The following is a 20,774-nucleotide window of genomic DNA, read 5'->3' on the forward strand; positions in this document are numbered from 1 at the left end:
GCTGAGGTGGAAAACATCCAGAGGGATAACTGAGTCCAATTCCTGGTCCTGCACAGAACATCTCAACAATCCCACCCAGTGCCTGAAAGCATTGTCCAAATGTTCCTGGAACTCTGGCAGCCTTGGGACCATGACTGTTCTCCAGTGGTTTTCATAGCAACCAAGGAAACATGTGATGTTCCCAGTTACCTCCCTCTATGGCTTCAAACTCTTCTTCCTGCAACAAATAATCAACTCTACTTTTAATTATGATTAATATGAATCTGTCTGCAGCAGTGATGTTGCTCTGACATCCTTCCCCAACTAGGCAAGTAGCAGCTCCCTAGTGAAGAAATAAAGTGGAATATAGGTGACCTCCAGCAGTCCTAGATCTCATAACCTGATTTCCAGGCACTGCACGCTCCTGCAGCTCAGGGAAACAAACCTCACAAGAAGGGACAGTATGGGAGGAGCTTTAAGAGATGCCCACATTTCCACACAGAGCCAGGGCATGGCACCCGCTCGCTGCACCCAGAGCACACCTGAAAAGCAGCACACAGCAAAGCCAGGAGTGATTTTAGTACAAACACCACCACAACCAGTGTAACCTCTGTCCTACAGCGCTGCATCACTTCACCCAGCAGCATCAGCACAGGAGCCACTGCCACCAAACACCACTGCAGCTGTACCTGACCGCGGCTGCATCAGCTCCACTGACTTTGGCTTGGCAACAGGAACCTTAATGACCTCTACCTTCTCCTCCTCTTCCTCCTCTGCAATGGGTTTCATTTCAAAAGTTTCAAGAGTGTGTTTGGCTAGAAAGAGGTTTGCAGGTGTTAATGGGGGTTGGGGACCCACACAAACACACGATGGTCACCAAAGCAAGGAGTGAGGAGATCCTTCTCAGCAGCTGGGAACAGCAAGGAGGTTTGCAGGCAGCTCAGTAGTCATTTTCCAGCATGGAACTGTGTGTCAGTGCTTTTAGTGCTGTCAGACCCAACAGTGTATTGAATGAGAGGAGGAAAGAACACAAAAATAAGCTTTATGGGCTCCTTGCCCAGGAAAGGAAACATGGGACACATGAACAGTTCTTGAGCATGGAACTAAGAAGGGCTCTGCCAGCAAAGTCTGGAGGGAAGCAGGTGCTGGCTGTCAAAATCCAGGAAAAACACATCCAGACAAAAAAGCTATCCAAAATCTAGCAGTTTTAATTAAAGGTACTTGAGTGATCAACTTCAAATCTACCCTGGTGTCTGAAATTCTCCACCTTCTGCTTTTACAGCATCCGGCTTTCCCCACCAGGAGATGCTGATTAGTCAGGATTCAAGGAATGCCCATGGAGAGGAAGCTTGCCACACTTCATGAAAACTTGATCTAGATACTAGAAAAGCAGTCATGCAGTCAAAAGCAGTAAAGCAGTCAAAAAATTCTGGCTGGTAGGAGGATACCCAAAGTATTTGCACGTGAATTATCTCCAGCCCTAACACACCACAGGCGGTCACTATGCAAGTGATGAAGACTGCAAATATTTGTAACACTGCTGCTATGATACACTTAAGAGTATTCAAACATGCTGTTGTACCTACACACCTCTTAAGGACATTCATATTTATTAACAGTACCTATTACCTATTCTAAGAGAAATATAAGCTCCACAGAGCAAAATGGGCAGCATTTCTCAAACACCAAAAAAAAAAAAAAAAAAGAAAAAAAAAAAAGAAAGAAAAAAAAGAAAAAAAAGAAAAACAACCCAAAATGGCAAGGACATTCTGGGATGAAGAATTTCTGAAGCTTCATGAGAAGCTTTAAGATTAAGACTTGAAAACTTAAGTTTTTCAAATCCATATATACAAAACTACCCACATGTAACAAGAGAGTTCTCAAGTGCCAGCACATCCTAATCTTTTCCCCACCTCCCCACAAGAATTGCAGTTTATTCAACTGTGCAAAGTAGAAATTTAAGGAGTCTTCCAGAGCCGGGCTGTGTCTCCTCTCACTGAGAAACTCTTCTTGCACAGAAATGAAGAGAGAAAGCTACCCAATTTGGTGAAAATTGGGAATTGTCAGGAACAAGCATGTAGAGGATAGGAAAGGCACTGCAGAGAGTTTTAGCCACCACCACAGCTATACCTGGCTTCTCTCGGATCTGATCCGCAGGTTTTGGTTCAGGAACCTCAACCACCACCACCTCCTTCTGCTTCTCTTCCTCTAGGGTTCTGAACTCAACTTTTTGAGTCGCACGTTTAGCTGAAGAAATGGGGCACATGTTAACGACTGCCCGCATGGCAAAGGCACAGATGTCAAGGGGGCAGGAGTGTCACATTCCCAGGCTGCTCTTCTCCCATCTCTACATCCAGGTGTAGCACTGTAGCTGTGATTTCCCTATTCATCTGGGGTCATAATGGCATGGGCAATGGGCAAGCAGCAGCACTGGTCCCCTTGCTGCTGTGCACCGTGCCTGAGGAATTTCGCATGCCCAGACTGCAGGGAAGCTGCAATTTGGCTTTGCTGCCTTATGGAGCTCGAACCATCCCTTTCCTCCAGCTCCATAACATAAAACCCAGGCTCAGGATGGCCCTGAGCCCAGAAGCAGGGACAGCCTGGCTGCTGCTGGCCATGGGGTGCTGAGCAGCCCTGGTTCCCCCAGGCTGCAGAACAAACTTGAAGGATCAAAGCAACACAGTCCCTGCTCCATCAGGCAGGTGTCTGTGGTGCACAGGGACGCTCCTCTTTCCCTGGATCCTCACAGTGCACAGGGATGCTCCTCTTTCCCTAGCTCTTAATACTCTGTGATATAGATCATGTGGACCCGACGTAGGCACTCCCTTTTCCATGCCTCACCTCTTCTGCTGCTATCAATTTCTTTTAAAAAATATAAGGGATGAGCCCATCTGACTGACACACCTCAACTCCAACCTGACCACCGCTTTAAGAGACACTGAAAAAGTTTCTATCCTAGCAAAAAAATCTCCCCCTCACGTAAACTACGGAATTTAAGAAGTCATATTAAACAAAACAAACAGAATGGCTTAATTCCTGATTTTTCTAAAGGAAAATGTTTTGAGATCAAATGAAGAAATATCTTTATAAGTAGAACTTAGTTATAAGCCTTCAGGACCTACCTAAATTCTTTTCATCAGTCAGTTCTGCTGGGACCACCCTGGGTTTGCATTTTTGTATTGGGTCTGTCTGAGATGAAGTTAATTTACCCATAACAGACCTCACAGTGCTGTGATATTGAGATAAGGATAAAAACTGGGAGAGGTAATGGGCAAAAGTACTGAGCAACGTTAAGGAGCAGAACGATGATGGGAAATTCTTGTTGTAATTGTGGTGATGGTGAAAGGGGTGGATTAGGTGCAAATTGTCCACTTTTGTTTTGTGTTGGGGGAATTTTTCGTTTGGTTGGGCAGTTTTGTTGATGTGAATAAAGGTTGTGTGATGAATCAGAATTTTCTGAGTTGAAAGGGACCCACAAGGATCACCAAGTACAATTCAGAATCAGAGAATCACAGAATACTCTGAGTTGGAAGGGATCCATGAGGATCACAGAGTCTAACTTTCACCATTAAGTGAATGGCCAATATGGGGAACAAACCCATTCCTGTGGTGTTATCAGCACCCTGATCTAACCAACTGAGCACCAATTCAGTCTCACTACAGGCACATAATTCCTAAACATGTAAGAGGCAGGAACAAGCTCTTGTTCTACAGCGACTAGTTAAGCTGTGTTTTTGTACAGCAGGGAATCCAGGTGTTCCTTGAGGAGTACTTCAGCATCCTGGTGACTCCAGAAGGCAGAGAGAAGACGCAGCAGGGGCTGACTCACCTCCATCAAGGCTCCTGGACGCTCTCTTGCTGGCCGTGCGCTCGAACTGGGGCGCGGGGCGGTCGATCAGGGCGCTCGCCTGCCGCGTCTGCGCCTGCGTGCGGCCGCTGTAGCGGAACTTGGAGCCCAGCGCCAGGAACCTGCTCTTCGGGATGGCCTCCGTGGAAGTCAGCCTGAAAGACACACACATTTAAAAACCACACCTCCGAAGCCAGGAAGGGGCATGTGAAGAAGAATTAAAATGGAAATTAAAGGAGTCTCTTGCGTCCACTTGGCCAAGGAAATGCACATACTAATGATGTCTCACATCTACATGACCCAAACATCTCTGTCCTATGGGTCTTACAAAGCAAAACTTGCTTAAAAAATTTCTGCAAAAGAAACACCTACTGTCCCTGAAACCATTACTCTCCCATTTTTCCAGAAAGCTAAGGAACAATGTTCATTTTCAATAGTTAAATTCAAGCACTAAGTGACTGAGGGTGAGGCTACTGTTCAGAAAACCCACCTGAAGAAGGTGTGATGTTCAACACATACTTTCCAGAGCTTCTTTGCTGCCCGGTAACTTGGTAGCTTGAACCCAATTGTACTTTCATACTGTTCTTGCTGTGGAAAGCATAAGTTATTTCAGCATAGCAGGAAATAATTGTGTTAGGAACCCAGTCCCCAGACTACCACCTTGGTCTGCTGTGGCACAAACTGCTGAATTTGCCCCACAGTGTGCAGCAGGACCTCAGGTCAGAGGAAATAGAGGACTTGGCCACTAGCCCGGGCATCCCTCAGGATGCACAGGGATTTGCAGAGCAATATGCCGTGGGTTTATCCCCCCTGTCATACTGCCCAGCTGTCAGCTGAGGTCAAATACCGACCTCCCTGCAAGGCTGGCTCACGGCAGTCAGAGCAGGAGAAGGAGGAAGAAGAGGAAAGAGGTGGATCCCCATTGTAGCCTCTCTCTGATGTAACCAGGCTGCTGCAGGGATTTCCCCGCTCATGAGAGGCAGCACCAATGCATCCATTCCCTGCTTCCTGCACTTAGATGAAAAACTAATTCTAATTTTTAATTATTTTCTTTGAATGCAAGCAAGACAAAGAGCCATTGTCTTGCCCTGTTTCCAAAAAAATGAGCTAGTTCTGCCCCAATTTCATCTGTCAACCTGCCATGCCTTTCCCTTGACGCTGGGAATACCCAGCGATGCCAGGAGGTGGTGCTGGATGACAACGTGTCCTTGTTACACTGTCACCAGCTGGCTTGGAGCTTCAGCTGGGATCAGACACCCCGATGACAAACGTTCCTGCAGAGCCAGGGATACACACAGGGACCATCCCAAGGAAACAGAGAATGACAGGAGCCCACAGGAGCCCCTCGTACCTCCCCTGGCCGAATCTTTATGAAGAAGCTGCTGCGTTTGTAGGAAATCTTCAGGACTTTGGGCCATGGGAAGCGGTTGATTCTCAGTTTATCTTTGTAAACAAGAAGGCCACTGGAACAGACTCCCAGAGTGATATCCACTCCTTCCAAGTCCTGGGAATACAGATGAGGATTTAAGCAGTGTCAGGTTTATGAGCTTCATGTCAGCAGCTGCCTCCCAAATTATCCCTCTGGTCTTCCCATAAATTCATCCCCCTACCACCTGGACCCCAGCTCCCACTTCCATGGCCACCCCTCCTTTTCTTTCATGCATTTCCTGACAACCTCCTCCCTCCTCCTGATCTCTCCTGTTCTGCTGGTTGCTCTTGATGAGCCCATCCTGGATTTCCTGGAGCACAGTGCCTCATATGGCAGGGAATATATATTGTATTCTAAGTTACTCAAAGAAAAGACCTGTCTATGCAAGGAGCTTTGGAAAGTTTCCTGTGACATATAAATAATAAGAAACCACAAACAATCACTTCTCTTGCAGAAATGCCTAAGGCTTTCCTGTTATATGTCAGTATTTCTGTACTTCCTCTCTTTCCAAAGCAGCTTCCCAAAACAGGTAAACTTGCTCCTGCAAGGGAAGGATAATCAAATTACAAAATCCACGGGTAGGTCCACACACACTGGCTCTCACCTTGGCTTGGTGAAGGTCGACTCCATACATAGACAGCTTTTTTGCATTCTCAAGAAATTCCAGGTCTGCTTGAGCTGGAGTCATGGATCTGCAGAAAAAGAAAGGGATTGGTATTCTCAAAACTGTTGCTTTTAAGAGGAGACAGATCAGACTTCATGAAATCCATTAGATTTCCTTTTGCTTTTAACACAAACAAATCTGTGCCCAGATAATGAATTATGAAATCACTCTTACTGCCCAAATTTGTGCTTTGAGCAACCCAATAACACAGCTGACTTTATTCCTGTGAAGCTGTAAGGGCACTAGGAGAAGGAAGTGAAGAAGAGCAGTGAGGGGACAAAACTTGATTCAGCAGAAGAAACCCAACAGAGCAAAAGGTGATAGGTCCTATTCCCCACAAACCTCCCCAGGCCCAGCTATTGTTCTCCAACCAAACACAGGGACAGCTGAAACCACTTAGCAGAGATTCCAACCAGGGGAGCAGATGAATGAGGGGTTTTCTGGAAACAGATGGTGCCCTGTCTGCAGGAGGGGCACAATTTAACAAAGACATCCTGATAATGGAGGCCATTATCAACGTTTTGAAGCGTCCCTGTTAATACATTTCTGGTGGATGAGGTACATTAACAGCTCTGCTGGGAGAGGATTCAGCTGCATCCATTTCATTTTCTACCCTCCTTTGATGTCTTCCTTACTGAGCTCACATACATCTTGTGTGCGATGTAAATAGAGGTTTTAGCAGAGGGAGACAGGGCAAAGTCCACTGTAAGGACAATCCTGCAGGAAAGCCCCAGGAGCAGTCACCATCTCGATATGTGCCTCGTGCTTTGCAAATACAGCAGCAAGAGCCAGAGCACGGTTTAGCAGAGATTTCCCTGGAAATGTCCAAAGAACACTTGGGGACACAGTTTAGTGGTGGGCTTGGTAGTGCTGGGTAGTGGCTGGACACCATGGTCTTCAAGATCTTTTACAACCTAAACAATTCCATGATTCTATGATTCCCACTGAAAATCCTTTGAAGTTTAATGTTCACAAAATATAGACCAGAAATTAAATGGGGACGTGTTGTCGTCTTCTGCACATGCAGACAGATTAAATATAACTACATCTTATACATTAAAGTCTCCTTCTGATGAGGCCATGAATAATTCAGCATTGTGATCTACCACTTTTAGCCCAGCAAATGGCCTTTGACTCTAAGGCATGAAGCTTGTCAGAGGCCCAGTTCTTATTTTCCCTCATTTCCTCTCCTCACAGTGTAAATGGAGGGGAATCAATTTAAAATATTGATTTGCAGGCTTGAGTGAGGTGTTGAGTGGTTACAGCCATAGCCCACATCCACCCTTCCCAATGTGCTCCAGCTTTTTGCTCCCATCTGCCTGTCAGAAAGTCTTGTCTTTGCTCCATTTTTTCCTTTCTAGGAAGACATGTACAAAATAGGATGAGGAAGAGGTTTACCCCTTGAATCTGAAACCACGGAGAGTCTCAGGAGTTGCCCAACTCTACCTGAACCAGACACACCTGCCCAGGTCATGGCTGCAGAAGGGAACACTTAGTGCAGGTTTGTAATTCCTTGATCACCTGGAATCCTTCCACTTCCTTCATTAGGAAATGAATGTTACTCACTAAATGTGGAAGAAGAATGCCCCAAACAGGCTGTAGGCTACAGATCAAACTACAATCCAAAATTACATACAACCCAAAGAAATATATTAAGAAAAGGCAAAGGGCAAGGTTAAAACAAGTAAATTTTGCCTTTGCACATGAATTAAACTTTCATGGCTATTCTGTGGGGGGAGAAAAAGCACTTGTTACTAAATAATTGCAGGACTTCCCATCTGCTTTCTAAAAACATCATTTCTTCTTCATGCAGGAAAAAGGAGTTCCTGCTTCTAGAAAGATTTTGTCAAAAGTATTAGATTTTTTTGTTAAAAGTTAATGTTCACAGAGTCATCATAAAATCACAGCATGGTCTGGATTGGAAGAGCCCTCAAAGATCATCTCGTTCCACCCCCTGCCATAGGCAGGAACACCTTCTACTATCTCAGGTTGCTTCAAGCCTCATCCAACAAGGCCTTGAAGATTTCCAGGCATGGGACATCCACAGGTTTTCTGTATCTCACAGAGGTGGGGAAAACACCAGAAAATCCCATTATTTCCCTTATTTCATGTTGCTGTGCACAAACAAGTCCTCCACCTACTGTGCCTTACCTATATGTTTTATGGAGTTCCACAACCTTTTCTTCAAGCTCTTTTGTCTGGTTTGGGGCCAGTTTGAATTCACTGATGTAATCTGGGCCATGGAGATCAGGATCATAGTCTCCCATCTCTGACTGGACAGTGTAGGAACCCAGCAGGGCCAAGGTGGCAAAGGAGCAGGGCAGCCGCCCTGTCAGGATGTCCTGTCTGAGCTGCAGACACAGGTAATACCTGAGGGCAGAAAGGAAAATGCTATTCACAGAGAACAGAGAGAAATTTATTAACTTGAGGACGAGTCTCTTTTTTTATGCCACTGATGAACATATGACAATGTTTGTTTCCAAGGTTTACTTATTCCCAAGGTAAACAGCATGGAGGACTGGGGATTCAAGGTCACCTCCACTCTGCAAATGGAATAAAGGACGCTATGACCAGAAAATGTTGGCTTTAGGTGAAAATTTACTTTCCTATATGAACACACACATGGCAGAGTTATAAATGACACTGCTTTACACATGGACTCCAGTGCAGTGTGGGAGCATCATCACATCCACGAAAAACAAACCAAACCCCCTCCAAATGGTGAAGGTATCTGATGTCCTTCCTGAAGGAGGGAAAATCACCCAAATATGAAACATTTCTATTCCACATGGAGGAGAACATGGCAGTAGGATTCATGGATAACTCACCTGGTGATGTCCTCTGTCAGCTGGGCAGGATCTGGTGGATAAAACTTGACATTGAAGGTAAAATCCCAGGGGCCTCCTGCAATGACAAGAGAGAGCTTGAGAAAAATAAACACAGTGGGATGGCTTTGTGATGGTCAGTTGATACAAAAAAGAGCGCTGGGAATAGCCAGTCTGATCTTCAGAATTTAGCAGATGCAAAACTGATTCAATACTGCTTGCTCTCACAGCTGGCTGCAGCTTAACACCTGTCTAAGTGTAAGATGTGGTTTCATTTACAGCAGGTAAGAAAAACAGGAGAAAAAAAGCAAGGCAGGGAAAATCACCTGGATTAACCACAATTTGTGGCAAAAATTAAATTAATTGCTAAAAAGCTTAATGACTGACATGTTTCTTCACTGACTGAAAAGGGATTCATGAAGCCAGGTCAGGCATACGCTATAGATTAATGAATTGGTTGGTTGACCAATTGAATGGATTGGTTTACTACTTAACCCAAACTTCAAAGTTCAAGGAAGGCTGTGCTAAGTCACTCCTCAGCCTAATGCACTGGGATCAGGTGCTCAGACACAGCTTAAACTTAGCCCAACACAAGCATCAGCCTCTGGATGAAGACAGAAAGCACCAAGATAGGAAGAGCTTTTCAAGTTCAGACCTAATTGCTTAAATACACCTTGTTGCAAAGCTTGTATAGCACCATTACAGGCATTAACTGAGTCAGAATTCACATAAACACACATAGAATGGACATGATATGTGGTATGGACAGCCCAGATGACACAGCTGAAGAGGTAACTCTCTTTTCCTTGAAAACAATCCCATTTCCCAATAGAAGCTAGTCCTGAATGATTTCCATAGTTACATCTTCCCTGCTGTGCCCTTTAACACTAGTTCAAAATCAGATTTATTTCAGAAAGAGAACTGAACTCACTCAGAAATTTATCCCAATCTCACACAGGGAACAGGGGAAATGGAGCATTTCTGGATTTATTTCTTATGCAATGCCATAACTGGGACTAAACACAAGGCACATTGTTTTCATCACACACAGTTCAAAACAAGTGATTCCAAGGTGACAATGAAGGGAACAGAAGTTACCTAAACCACCACACACTGGTGTCCACACATTCATATGTACGTGCAAAATACCTTCACTTCAAGTAAAATCAAGTAATTTGCCATTTAACCAATCCCCAGGGGACCAGATTTCAAAGCAGGGTGATATTCATTACATTCACTGGATGAATTTTATGGATGGAGCAGCTCCTGCCCTTCACATGCACCCTGCTACTGATTCCAAGAGAAGATGGCAGGACCAGGAGCTTTCCCTACTCCAGTCCTGCACTGCCCCCCTAATCTGCATTTAATGACACACTCTGTCCTCAGCCTCCCACCAAAAGGATCCAGAAACCAGTATTTTCCTTCCCAGAACTTCTAAAGCAGTAAGACTTGTTCCCAAGAGAAAACAAAAGCCTCTAAAACATATTTAATTCTGACACTGCCCTAATTTTGAACTAATTCAGTGCTAGCAGACCTTAAAACACAACTTGGGAGAGCATCTGGTATTTGAACTGATATTTTTCAAGCCATTTATCATTCCAGTGCCCCTATTTGGACACCAAAACAGCCTCACAGTCCACAAAACCTTGTTCCACCATTAAGTTCTGCCTGAGGTCTCCCAACCTCCTTTGGGATTTCAGTGGTTCCCACTGACACCCATTTTGCTATCCTCCAGCAAGGAGCACATCCCCATTTCAGCACTGCATTGATGGTGTGGTTTTGCTTCAGGCAAACACACCTCAAGCTGTTTTAACAAGGAAATGACATTTTTTCCTAAATCTAGATTAAGAAGATCTTAAGAAGGCCAGAAAGAATGCACAGACTGCTTGAACTTGTGCTGATCCTTGCCAGACACCCTCACTTGACCTCTCTCTCCATCCTTGGGCCTCCTGGATGGCTCACCAAAGCCACACTGGGAGAAACCATGCCCCCCCAATACACGATAAATTAAATCTACTTACCATGAACCTGCTTTTTTATTTCTTTGGCAGGATCCAGCCACGTCTGTAAGAGGATAAAAACATTCACAGTTTACCAGACATTCTAGAAACACCACAGAAAGCTGAAAACTGCTAAAAATACAGAAAAAAAATTTTAAAAAGGACAATATTTGACACAAAGGCAGCCATGGAAACTGAAGAGATGGTGCATTCTTCACTACTCTCACTCCAGGCTGTGGTCTCCGTGGGTGTATTTCCAACCATTCACCTACCAGGGACTCATAAGGGAGACAGGAGTAACAAGAGGGGGAAAAAAAAGCAGATTATTTAGGGCTTCAAGAACAGAGTAACAGGTATGGCCACAGCCACATCCAGCTACCAGGGGCACTTGTACAACACCTCTTTTCTCCAGAACCCTTAAAAATAGGTAAATAGGACAGATACATTAATTTTAAGCACCCTGTCTCCTTACTTACCCTATTCAGATCAAAGATCACCAAGACTTTCTATTATTAGCTATAGTTTTCAATGACCTAATTGCTGAAATATGAGTAAAAACACCCAATTCCTGAGTAAGACTGGAATTTTTTACAGGAGTGTCACATAAACTTCATGTCTTTTAACTATGACTCAAGTTCCTAGTATTATCTCTGCTACAAATTTAGAAATATATTTTTTCCCCTCCTCTGTAATTTGGGGTTTTGTGGGATGGTGGTGCAATCTAAGCCTCAAAACACAATTCCTGCTTTTTCCATGGTCTGAGCCTTTCCCTTTGCAGGAGTCAGGGCCTGTCCTGGGCTAGCAACCCTCCTGGAGAGGTTACATTTAACCACCTCTCCATTTTCGCCAGCTCCCAATAGGATTTGGACGTGCAGGTCTCCCGAGGTGAAGGAATTAACTTATTGACTCCCCCAAGCTAATCTCTCCTGACCAGAAGGACACGTAACTTCACGGCAGGGAGACATCAATACTTGCATTTAATCTCCTCTTTTTATATGCCTACTCTAACATACAAAAGTGGGGATACAAAATTCCTTTGAAAGGGAGATTTGCTGTCTTTTTAGGGTCACAGCTTGGAGCACAGCATCTCCATGGCTGAGCTGGTGCCACAACTGCTCGTTACTGGGGCGAGCCCAGGGTGCAGTCATGCATCCCACCCTGCCTGATCCAGCAGACAATGATGGGAACAGCCATGAACAGCACTTTTATCCCACTGGGTCATTAATCAGTTGGAAACAAGCCTCCTTTTCAGGGCAACGAGCTCCTTGCTGCTCCAGCCACTGTCACAACCTCCTAATCCCACTGTCACCCTCTGCTATGCCCATATGGGTAATTACTGGTCCTCAGAAAGTTTATTCCCTAAATATCAAGGTGGAAAATGTCACATACAACCCTTCCCTATCCAGGAATATACATGTGTATCTCCACCTGCTCTACACAGCTGCAGGTGAGGTGCAGGAGCTCATCCCTGGATCCTATAAACATCATTTCACCTGTGAATCAGTAACTCTGGGGAGGTCTTGTTGGAAGTCACAGCAGGAGAGCTTCAGATTTCCAAGTTCAATGAAACATAACCAGAAAGATTAAAAAACAATGATGGTGTTTTCACCCATCAGAGCAAACCAAAGCAGCTTGCTCCACACTGGAGCTGAACAACCCATGGACAGTGGCCTCATCTGCCCCAGCTTCCAGCTCTGGGACACAGATGTGACAAAACAAGCTGTTTTCAATCCCTACAGTTAAAAAGCTGCACAACCTCTCAGCCCTTGTTGGTTTGGGGAAGAAGGCACATGCTTCTGCTTCCAGAAGAATCAATGCCAAAAGCCTGGGCAAGAAGAGCAAGTCCGAGGCTCTAGGAAGCCACAGGATCATTTAGGAAAGGCCCTCTAAGATCATCAAGTCCAATCATTACTCCAGCACTGCCAAGGTTAGCACGATGCAGTATCTGCAAGTGCCACACCAATCAGCTTTTTGATCACTTCCAGGGACATTCCACCACTTCCTAGGGCAGCCTGTGCCAAGGGCTTGACAACCCCCTCTAGGAAGGAATTTTTCCTAATATCCAAATGCAGCAGTGAGCTGCCCACAGCAGAAGGTGAGCTGCTCCAGTTACACTCTTTTTGCTCTTAATTGGATCTACAAGTACATCTACCTCTCCCTCTGCAAGAACAAACGCTGATTAAAAAAAAATACTCTGATATAAAAAATATCCAGGTTATATACATGGAAACACATTTCACATCCAAGAAAACTGGAAGAAACCAGAGACTGTAAAACAAAGTAGGAGTTCTGCCTGTCTCAAATAGTGTTATTTTTGGTTGCTATTTTGCCTGTGTATAAAACAATATAAAGTATTTAATGACAGACATCTGTCAGTCAGTAACCTGGCCAGAGGGGATTGTTGAAGGTGAAGCAGAGGAAGAGTCAGAATACGGACCAACATGACTGGTCTAAAGGACACAGCATTGGGCCCTTCATCTCAATTATCTCCCTTTTGACTTTATGAAATAGCAGACCTCGAGTAATCGTTGAGTTAAAGGGTAACCAAGGTCTCAAAAGACACTGCTTGAGTCAAATCAAACAAAGACCTTAAACTGAAACCATGAGAAGGAGCTTTGATAGAGTCACATCTGTTCTCCTGCAGAGCAAAGGCTCAACTCCAAATGCTTTGGATGGCACCAACCAAACCTTCCCAATGCTGACACCAGTGCCTGACTCCTTCAGCTTTATACCTTAATGACATCACTTCGCAGTAAACGAATATAATGACTTTTTTCCAGGTAAAGACCCAAGTTCACTAGGACTCATTCACATAGCTTTTTGACAAAAATCTGCACTGCTCTAGTAATTTATTCACCATTTCTTCCTGTGTCATGACCCACAATCCATATTTAGGGAGGACACCAAAACAAGTTTGCAGAGGAGCTCTGCCCCACCTCCTGCCCTGGGGAGATGATGCAAAAAGAGCTGGATCCTCTCAACACCAGCAGGTGCTTACCCTGGAGGTTGGTGTGTCCCATGTGGCCAAACCAAAGTAGTCTTCTTCCAGCAGATTGAGATGGTCACAGACTTTTTTAAGTAGATCCTGTCCCTTGGCGTGTTTCTGCAAATAGACAAAGAAATCCCGTAGGACAGAGCTGGGTTTTGCCTGTCTTTGTTTACAGGAGAGGGGATGAAGGGAAAAGGATCAAACCACACTGTGCACTATCAGTAAGGGGGAAAAAGGTCCTGAGTAGCATCAAATCTTACCTCCTTACTGTTTCAGAGCAAGGATTCCCTACAGGAAAGGGCATAAAAATTCCAGAGACAACCTGACATAAAAATCCCATGGAGACAACAAGAACCACAGTGTGTCTCTCTCTTCCCACCAGCTCCATGTCTGAAAATCACCCTAAGCTGGAGTTTCCAACAGAGCTTAATAGACACCAAGGATCTGTACAGGTTTTCCCTCCCAAGGTACATCTACAGTGCTGGTATCTCCCAGACTCAGGTGTTGATCAAGAGATGAAACTGCTGCTACAACCTATTCATTTCAGGGGCAACCTGACTTTTCTCATGTTCAGAAAAAACCAAAGCCCATGATTTCCATGGCCTTTCCATCACTCTTCTCTGCTGATGAAAACCAGCTTCTCCCATCTGCCTCATGTGCCCAAAGCTGCTCAGCATACAGTTTCCTACCTCCAGAAATACACTTTGAGCATTCCTATTTCCTCTTTTTCTCTTCCCCAAATCCTGCAGAAGTGAACTGGCCAAGGAACAAACACCCTTTTAGTCCAAAAGCATGAAGGAAAACATCCCTGAGGCATAAAACTATGGCAACCAGAAGCAGCTCATTCCATTGGCGGCTTTGCTAGAAGAAAGTGCAGCTCCAGTGACGCAAAATCAGCTTCACTAATGCCCGCAGCTCTCCTGTCAGCCATCTCTGCATGGCAACTGCTCCAAGACCCCTGCCTTGTTTTATTCCTTGGCTTTATTTCAGCCTTTCAGCTGTCAGGTCCTTTGTGCACACATTGTGACTCTATAGGTAACATAATGTACGTGTTAGCTTGGGTATTTCTCAAGGAATTGGCACTGATATAGAAACGAAAAAGCTTCCAGGGCTGTCAGTCGAAAAGGATGCCTGAAAACACTAATTCTCCTCGGATAAAGGCATTTGTGCTGCCCTTTTGCCTACACCTTCGCAATTCCTTCCCAATTAAATCTTAATAAACTCTCAAAGCGCCAGAGCAGAATTACACTGGCACTAAAGCCAAGGATGCTTCTCAAGTTAAGAGTCTCACTGACCCTGGACCCACAGAGAGACATTTCTCATGTCCTGCTTACGTCAGGCTCTCCCTCCAACAGCGTCCATGACGGTATCCAAAGGCATTGCTGCAGCAAACAACAGCACAAAGCCACAGCAAGCCGTCACTGGGACTTGGGGAGGAGATTTCTTGGGGCTGCACACGGCCTCCCTGGGCAAGGGGAAGGTGCTGGGGGCAGTGATGCTCTGAGCTGATCCCAGGCAGCACCAGCAGCGCCACCGTTACACAAACACTCGGCACTGACCTACTTGCCCAGGATCACCCAAGGTGACGGTTCCCACGAGGAGCCCTGTGCCCACTCCTGGCCCATTTACCAGCAGGACTGAGGGAAAACAAGCTGGTGGAAGTATGTTCCAATGGTAAGTACCAGATTCTTAATATTCCAGACAAGCACTTTGATACTAAAATAGGGATTTCTGCTCACTTTTTATTGCACTGACAGCACCACAGCCCTGTGAGAGAATACACAAAATAAAGGAGGAAAAAAGCTCTTAAATGAAGAGGGTTGCAGTGGTCTAAGTCAACATAATTTTAAATTGTTTACTGGAAATAAATTCAACAGCAGGCTAAACAGAGTGTTTTTCTTTACATCCAAACACCAGGAGCTAAGTGAACCAGCAGCCTGAGAGGTAAAGGTACCTTGGGGGACTAGAAAAGCACAAATCAAGTTTATACAGCCCATTTTATTCAAAGCCAAGGAGGCCAAAGTTATTTCGACAATTGCAACATACCTGAAAAACCTAAACTCTAGCCTGGGATACAAATAAGAGAGATCATGAACAGCAAGTAATATAAAGTTTGGGTTTGTTCCTTTTTTTAACTTCCCCCCACCTTTATAAAGTAAGGCACCCTGGAATTGTAGAACAATAACATAAAGATTCCTAGTACCCAGAGGTTTTTATAACACACTAAATAAGTTGTTATAGCTTAGAGCAGGCTTGTTCTGCAGTAAAACCTGTCATGTAATTCCCTAGCAGCACATTAGGCTCCTATTAAATTGTGTTTGTGGTGATTTTTCAAGAGAAGCAGAAGGGAGAGGGAAGAGAGGAGAAGCAGAACCAAACCCCCAAAGTACTTACATCCACAGAACACTCAAAAATGGTGTCATCCAGCAAGACAACTTTGCAGTACATGTTCCTGTGTCTTTTCACTACTTTTGGGGCAGCTTTCAAATCCTTGTCTGCTTTAGTCTCCAGAGACTCTGGCTTCAGTTCTGGCTTGGCACCCTCTTCCTTTGCTTCTCCTTCTTCCCTGTCCTCCAGGTCTCTTCCCAAAGGCTCCTGGTTGTCCCTCCTCTCTTCTTGAGCAGGCTGAAACCCCCAATTTAGAGGTGTCAAACAAGGAAACAAACAAAGCATCACATGGAACAAGCACTACAGGGCTGGGATCTCAGAATTCATTATCCCACTTCAACCTGTAACCTAGGATCAGGAGCAGTAACTGGGGTGACCAAGTGAATGGTATTAATTTTTAAGACTCTTCCACATACTTTTCAAGTTTTCATTCTGTAAATGATGTAATAAAAAAGAAGTAAGAGTTGATTAGAGAAATCAGGGCAGATTACCTCATGCATTCATGGTGTTAGTGACAGCACCTTCTGGACTGGGAAGGTTTTTTCTCTCCCAGGCAGGACCCCCAGCACTCCCACTGGCAAAGCTGCTGTTCCAGTGCACTGGCCCTTGGCATGGCAAGGGGGAATTGTTTTAAACTGACAGAGGCTAGATGGGATATTGGGAAGAAGTTCTTCCCATGAGGGTGGTGAGGCCCTGCCACAGGCTTCCCAGAGCAGCTGTGGCTGCCTCTGGATCCCTGGAAATGTCCAAGGCCAGGCTGGACAGGGCTTGGAGCACCATGGGACAGTGGAAGGTGTCCCTGCCAATGGCAGGGGGTGGGATGACATGGCCTTTAAGGTCCCTTCCAACCCAAATCATTGTGGGATTTTATGGTAGCAGCGGCATTAAAAGGAGGGTCAGGGCTGAGGCTTCATGGCCATTGGAGCAGCTCTCTGCCACCAAAAAGGGAAGGCAGCCTCCACACCACCATCCCTTTTGCCTAGGGAAGCACTTTGCAAGCCAGTTTAATCCACTCAAATAGCAGAAAGAGATGCAGTTTGGGGACAGGAGGAGGAAGGAAGCTGTTTGGTTTTTTTTTTCCTCTGCCACTTCAGCAGGTTAAACAAGTTCACAGCAGGCTGTGATGATGCTGGAAGGGGCTGAATGCAGCAGGAGCAAAGAGCTGCAGCAGAGGAAGAGCAAAACCTTGTCTGTTCAGCCCATCACATCTCATGAAATCACACCCAGGCACAAGTGCAGAGAGGTATTTAAAAAACTAAATAATGTCCACAAGCTGCTGACTTCTGTTCCAGCAGAACTGGGACAATTGGGAGCAGGGAATCAGTCAAAGCTCCTAATGCCTGTCGGTCAGCATTTATCAAACTGCAGCACCTCGCAAATGCTTTCACAGCAGAAATATCTGCCGAGTGTCACAGTTCAGAAAGGCACTGACAGTCATCTAAAATAAGAACTGAAAAAGACACAAACGCGTCGTCTAAAATGAATGACCCATGAAGAAAGGCTGAGGTGCAAATTCACATGGGCTCAGGACCAGCAAATCAGAGATAAATAGAGAAAGAAATAATGCATTAAAAAAACCCAGAATGGTTTGGGTTGGAAGGGATCTTAAAGCTCATCTCACCTTCCACTAACCATGTTGCTCCAAGATCCATGCAGCCTAGCCTTAAACACTTCCAAGAACAAGTTCCTCTTGAAAATACAGTTTCTGGGCTGAAATTGCCTGAAGATCTCCACCTCTTCCCCATCCTGCTAATCCCAACCCTCAGAGTAATAAAACATGAGCAGAGATCCTCCCATGGTCTTCACAGACTCAGAAATTTGGGAAAAGAAAGCAAAAGCTGTTTGTTACCTACTACCCTCTCTAAAACACTGTAATTTTAAGGAAGTCGATTTACAATTATTGCCTACTGGCAATGCTTGAATTCGTAAAGTATTGCTCCAAAACTGAGCATCTGTGGGTGTCTGGAGTGACTGTGAACTTAAGGCAGTGGGTAAGAAATCCAGATTTCACCCTGTCTGGCTCCAGCAATACATACAGGTTGGTTGGGATGTAAGAAATTTCCAGCTGAGGATAAGGAATACCACCTTTTTCCACTTCAGCCTCAAGTAATAGTAGAGCTGTAACTACCCAAGAAGAGAGGGCATCCAGCACCCCCAAATCAATAACCAGCCACTGCTCAGTGAATGTTCCCTGGGGGTGTCTCTGCCTCAATTTCTGCTTTAGATTTTTAAACTTTAAATTTTGCATGAAAAATGACCCTGGCTGGAAAGAGCAGACATCAGACACATCCCAGGAGCTGGGTTCAGTGCATGTGCCATGCAGAAATCCCTGTCTACATGATGCATAAGCAGAAAATATTTATATTTGGCAGGCTCAGCACTAGCCCGGACCAAGCAGATGACCAAGTCCTAAAATGCCATGCCTGGGCTCCCTGAAGTTGAAGAAACCTGTTCCCAAATCCAAATACTCCTGCAACGTCCACCTTGGGCCACTGACCTGCCCTGACCCTGCTCACACCAAGGATATCAACCTGACGATCAACCCCGGGTTTGGACTCAGTGAATGTGAACCCTCTGTGTTCTGATGTGACATCCTAAGCCTCAGCAGAGCAATGATTCAGCACAGGGCACTTTAGATTATGCTGTGGAGCACGACCCTAATTCCTAGAACAGGTACTTTGCAGGTCTGATGCAGGGACGCAAGAGTGGGAAGTACACAATGAAACACGGGGAGCTAACAAGAGCCTTTTTGGCATCCCATGACCTTTTGTGGTCAAGCTCACCAGCCTGGGATATGAAGTTGTTATAGTTCTGGCTACAAAGACACATTTTAAAGCAGCAGGGAGCATGTCCCATGGAATGGGCTGTTTTACCTGTGTTTCTGCACTGCTCAAGGAATGGAGATCCAGCGATGGGTCAGTTTTGAGCTCGGGCTCAGGAGCTGCAATCGGGGCTTTCACCAAGATATCTTCATCAGGGCTAGCTCCTAATCCTGCATCTTTCTGGTCACCTCCCGCCTCTTTAGGAGTATCAGCGTCCTTGTCCTCTTCGGATACCTGAGACTTGGGCCTCCTGAGGAAGGAGGAAAAGAGGCGGGAGAGACCTCGGCCCTCGGAGGCGCGACGTTCTTTCTTGCCCTGCTCCTCGTGCGTGGGGGTTTCTCCGTTGGAGGCCTTCTGCCTCTGGGGCTGCCTCTCTGGTGTTGGCTGAGCCCCTTCCTCCAGGGAAGCCTTTTGCTTCTGTGTTTCAGCAGCTCCTTCCTCCTCCTTGGCTTGCTGCTGCTCTGAGCTGTCAGCGTCAGCTGCTGGGCTCTTTTCTGTTGTCATGATGATGCTGTGTGAGAGGAGCAAAAGGGCTCAATCAAGAGGTTTCCACTCCCCATGTTTGACTGAGCTATTCAAACCAACCACGAGCACAGACATGCCATGTTCACCAGCCCCACCAGCCTGTCACAGAACCAGAGTGGAAGGGACACACAGGGATCATCCAGTCCAACTCTGAAGCGAATGGCCTGTACGGGGATGAAACCCTGGCTGACTCCAGCCTACTAAGTCAGCAAAAGTAAAGTCATTCCTTTTGCTATAGTTTGCTTTGAAGACAGTCTTTAAGGTCCCTTCCAACCTAAACCATTCTAGGATTCTATGACCTAAAACACACCAAGCCACACTGCTGGGAACAGGACCTATCAGTGTTGAGCAATTACATTGTTCTGTACCAGACAAATCCAGTGGAGCCCAGCAGACTTCGGGATTCATAGGATATTTGTACTGCGCACTGGAAAAATGTCAAATGAAAAGGTTTCCAAACAACATCTACAATGGAGAGCAGATTTCCTCAGAGCTTGTGCCATTAAGCTGAAGCAATGTTTATTTCAACTTTAGCCTGTTTAGGCTGTTGACACAAAAAGATGGAAATCACATGAGAAGAGTATCTATTTAAGGTATAAAGAAGACCCAAAATAATCATGCTTTAGAGGGGATAGAACTAATCTTTGCACACCATATCACATGTATCTGCAGCAATAAATTGTTGCTGCTTACACTGAGCAAACAGCATATAATCCAATAAGCCTCAATCCCTCAGCCCGAGCCTCAGTGTATAAATATTTGCTCAAAATACACACTTAAAATTAAGAAACATTTCAAGATGTCATCCTCCTATGTATTACTGCATTCATCAACTTCAATTTAACTCATCCTGATTGCTAAAAGAACCAGAGCGCTTGAAGGAGAAAAGCCCTTCCAGCTCTTCAAAGGACTTTCCCCTTGCATTTAATGCAAACATTTCATATTATTTCTAACACCACGGTAAAATCAGCACAGCATCACAGACCTTCCCTGAATTTGTTTCTGCAGCAACACAAAGTTCCTGAGGTTCAGGGTTTGGTCTGGGGTTTTTGTTGGGTTTTTCCCCTTGGACTCAGCCCCAAGCCAGCCTTGAGGACGAGCCGCAGGGCTCATTTTAGCATGGTCTCCTGCAGAAGCATTAGACAGAACTACTCTCCACTCACAGTCTCCCCGTGTGAGCTGCTCTGGCTATTTCCAAACCCAATGGAGTGGCAGAGGCCACTGAAACAGCAGCTTCCAACCTGCACTGAAGAAACTGCTACAAGGCAGAGAGGGTGCCTGAACACAGATGTGCCCAGATGTGTTT

At 45.3% G+C, this 20,774-nt stretch overlaps 1 protein-coding gene across 11 annotated transcripts in view; it reads right to left on the reverse strand.

Moving 5' to 3' along the window:
* The window catches only part of EPB41 (erythrocyte membrane protein band 4.1), an 86,396-nt gene that overhangs the window by 31,725 nt on the left and 33,897 nt on the right, over positions 1–20,774 (reverse strand). For 4 of the 11 annotated variants that reach the window (XM_059488612.1, XM_059488611.1, XM_059488613.1 and 1 more), the window contains exons 2-13: positions 18,995–19,454; positions 16,128–16,358; positions 13,743–13,847; positions 10,766–10,808; positions 8,748–8,823; positions 8,071–8,289; positions 5,860–5,947; positions 5,178–5,330; positions 4,317–4,414; positions 3,809–3,981; positions 2,110–2,226; positions 669–794 (exon numbers count right to left, since the gene is read on the reverse strand). In XM_059488612.1, coding sequence (XP_059344595.1) covers positions 669–794; positions 2,110–2,226; positions 3,809–3,981; positions 4,317–4,414; positions 5,178–5,330; positions 5,860–5,947; positions 8,071–8,289; positions 8,748–8,823; positions 10,766–10,808; positions 13,743–13,847; positions 16,128–16,358; positions 18,995–19,447 — 1,882 coding nt within the window. In that variant the 5' untranslated portion in view covers positions 19,448–19,454. The remainder of the gene's footprint in view (positions 1–668; positions 795–2,109; positions 2,227–3,808; positions 3,982–4,316; positions 4,415–5,177; positions 5,331–5,859; positions 5,948–8,070; positions 8,290–8,747; positions 8,824–10,765; positions 10,809–13,742; positions 13,848–16,127; positions 16,359–18,994; positions 19,455–20,774) is intronic. The other 7 variants (XM_059488621.1, XM_059488617.1, XM_059488620.1 and 4 more) reach the window with 2 other exon arrangements.

Source organism: Ammospiza nelsoni, chromosome 25 (genome assembly GCF_027579445.1).
Source record: "Ammospiza nelsoni isolate bAmmNel1 chromosome 25, bAmmNel1.pri, whole genome shotgun sequence".
Lineage (NCBI taxonomy): Eukaryota > Metazoa > Chordata > Aves > Passeriformes > Passerellidae > Ammospiza > Ammospiza nelsoni.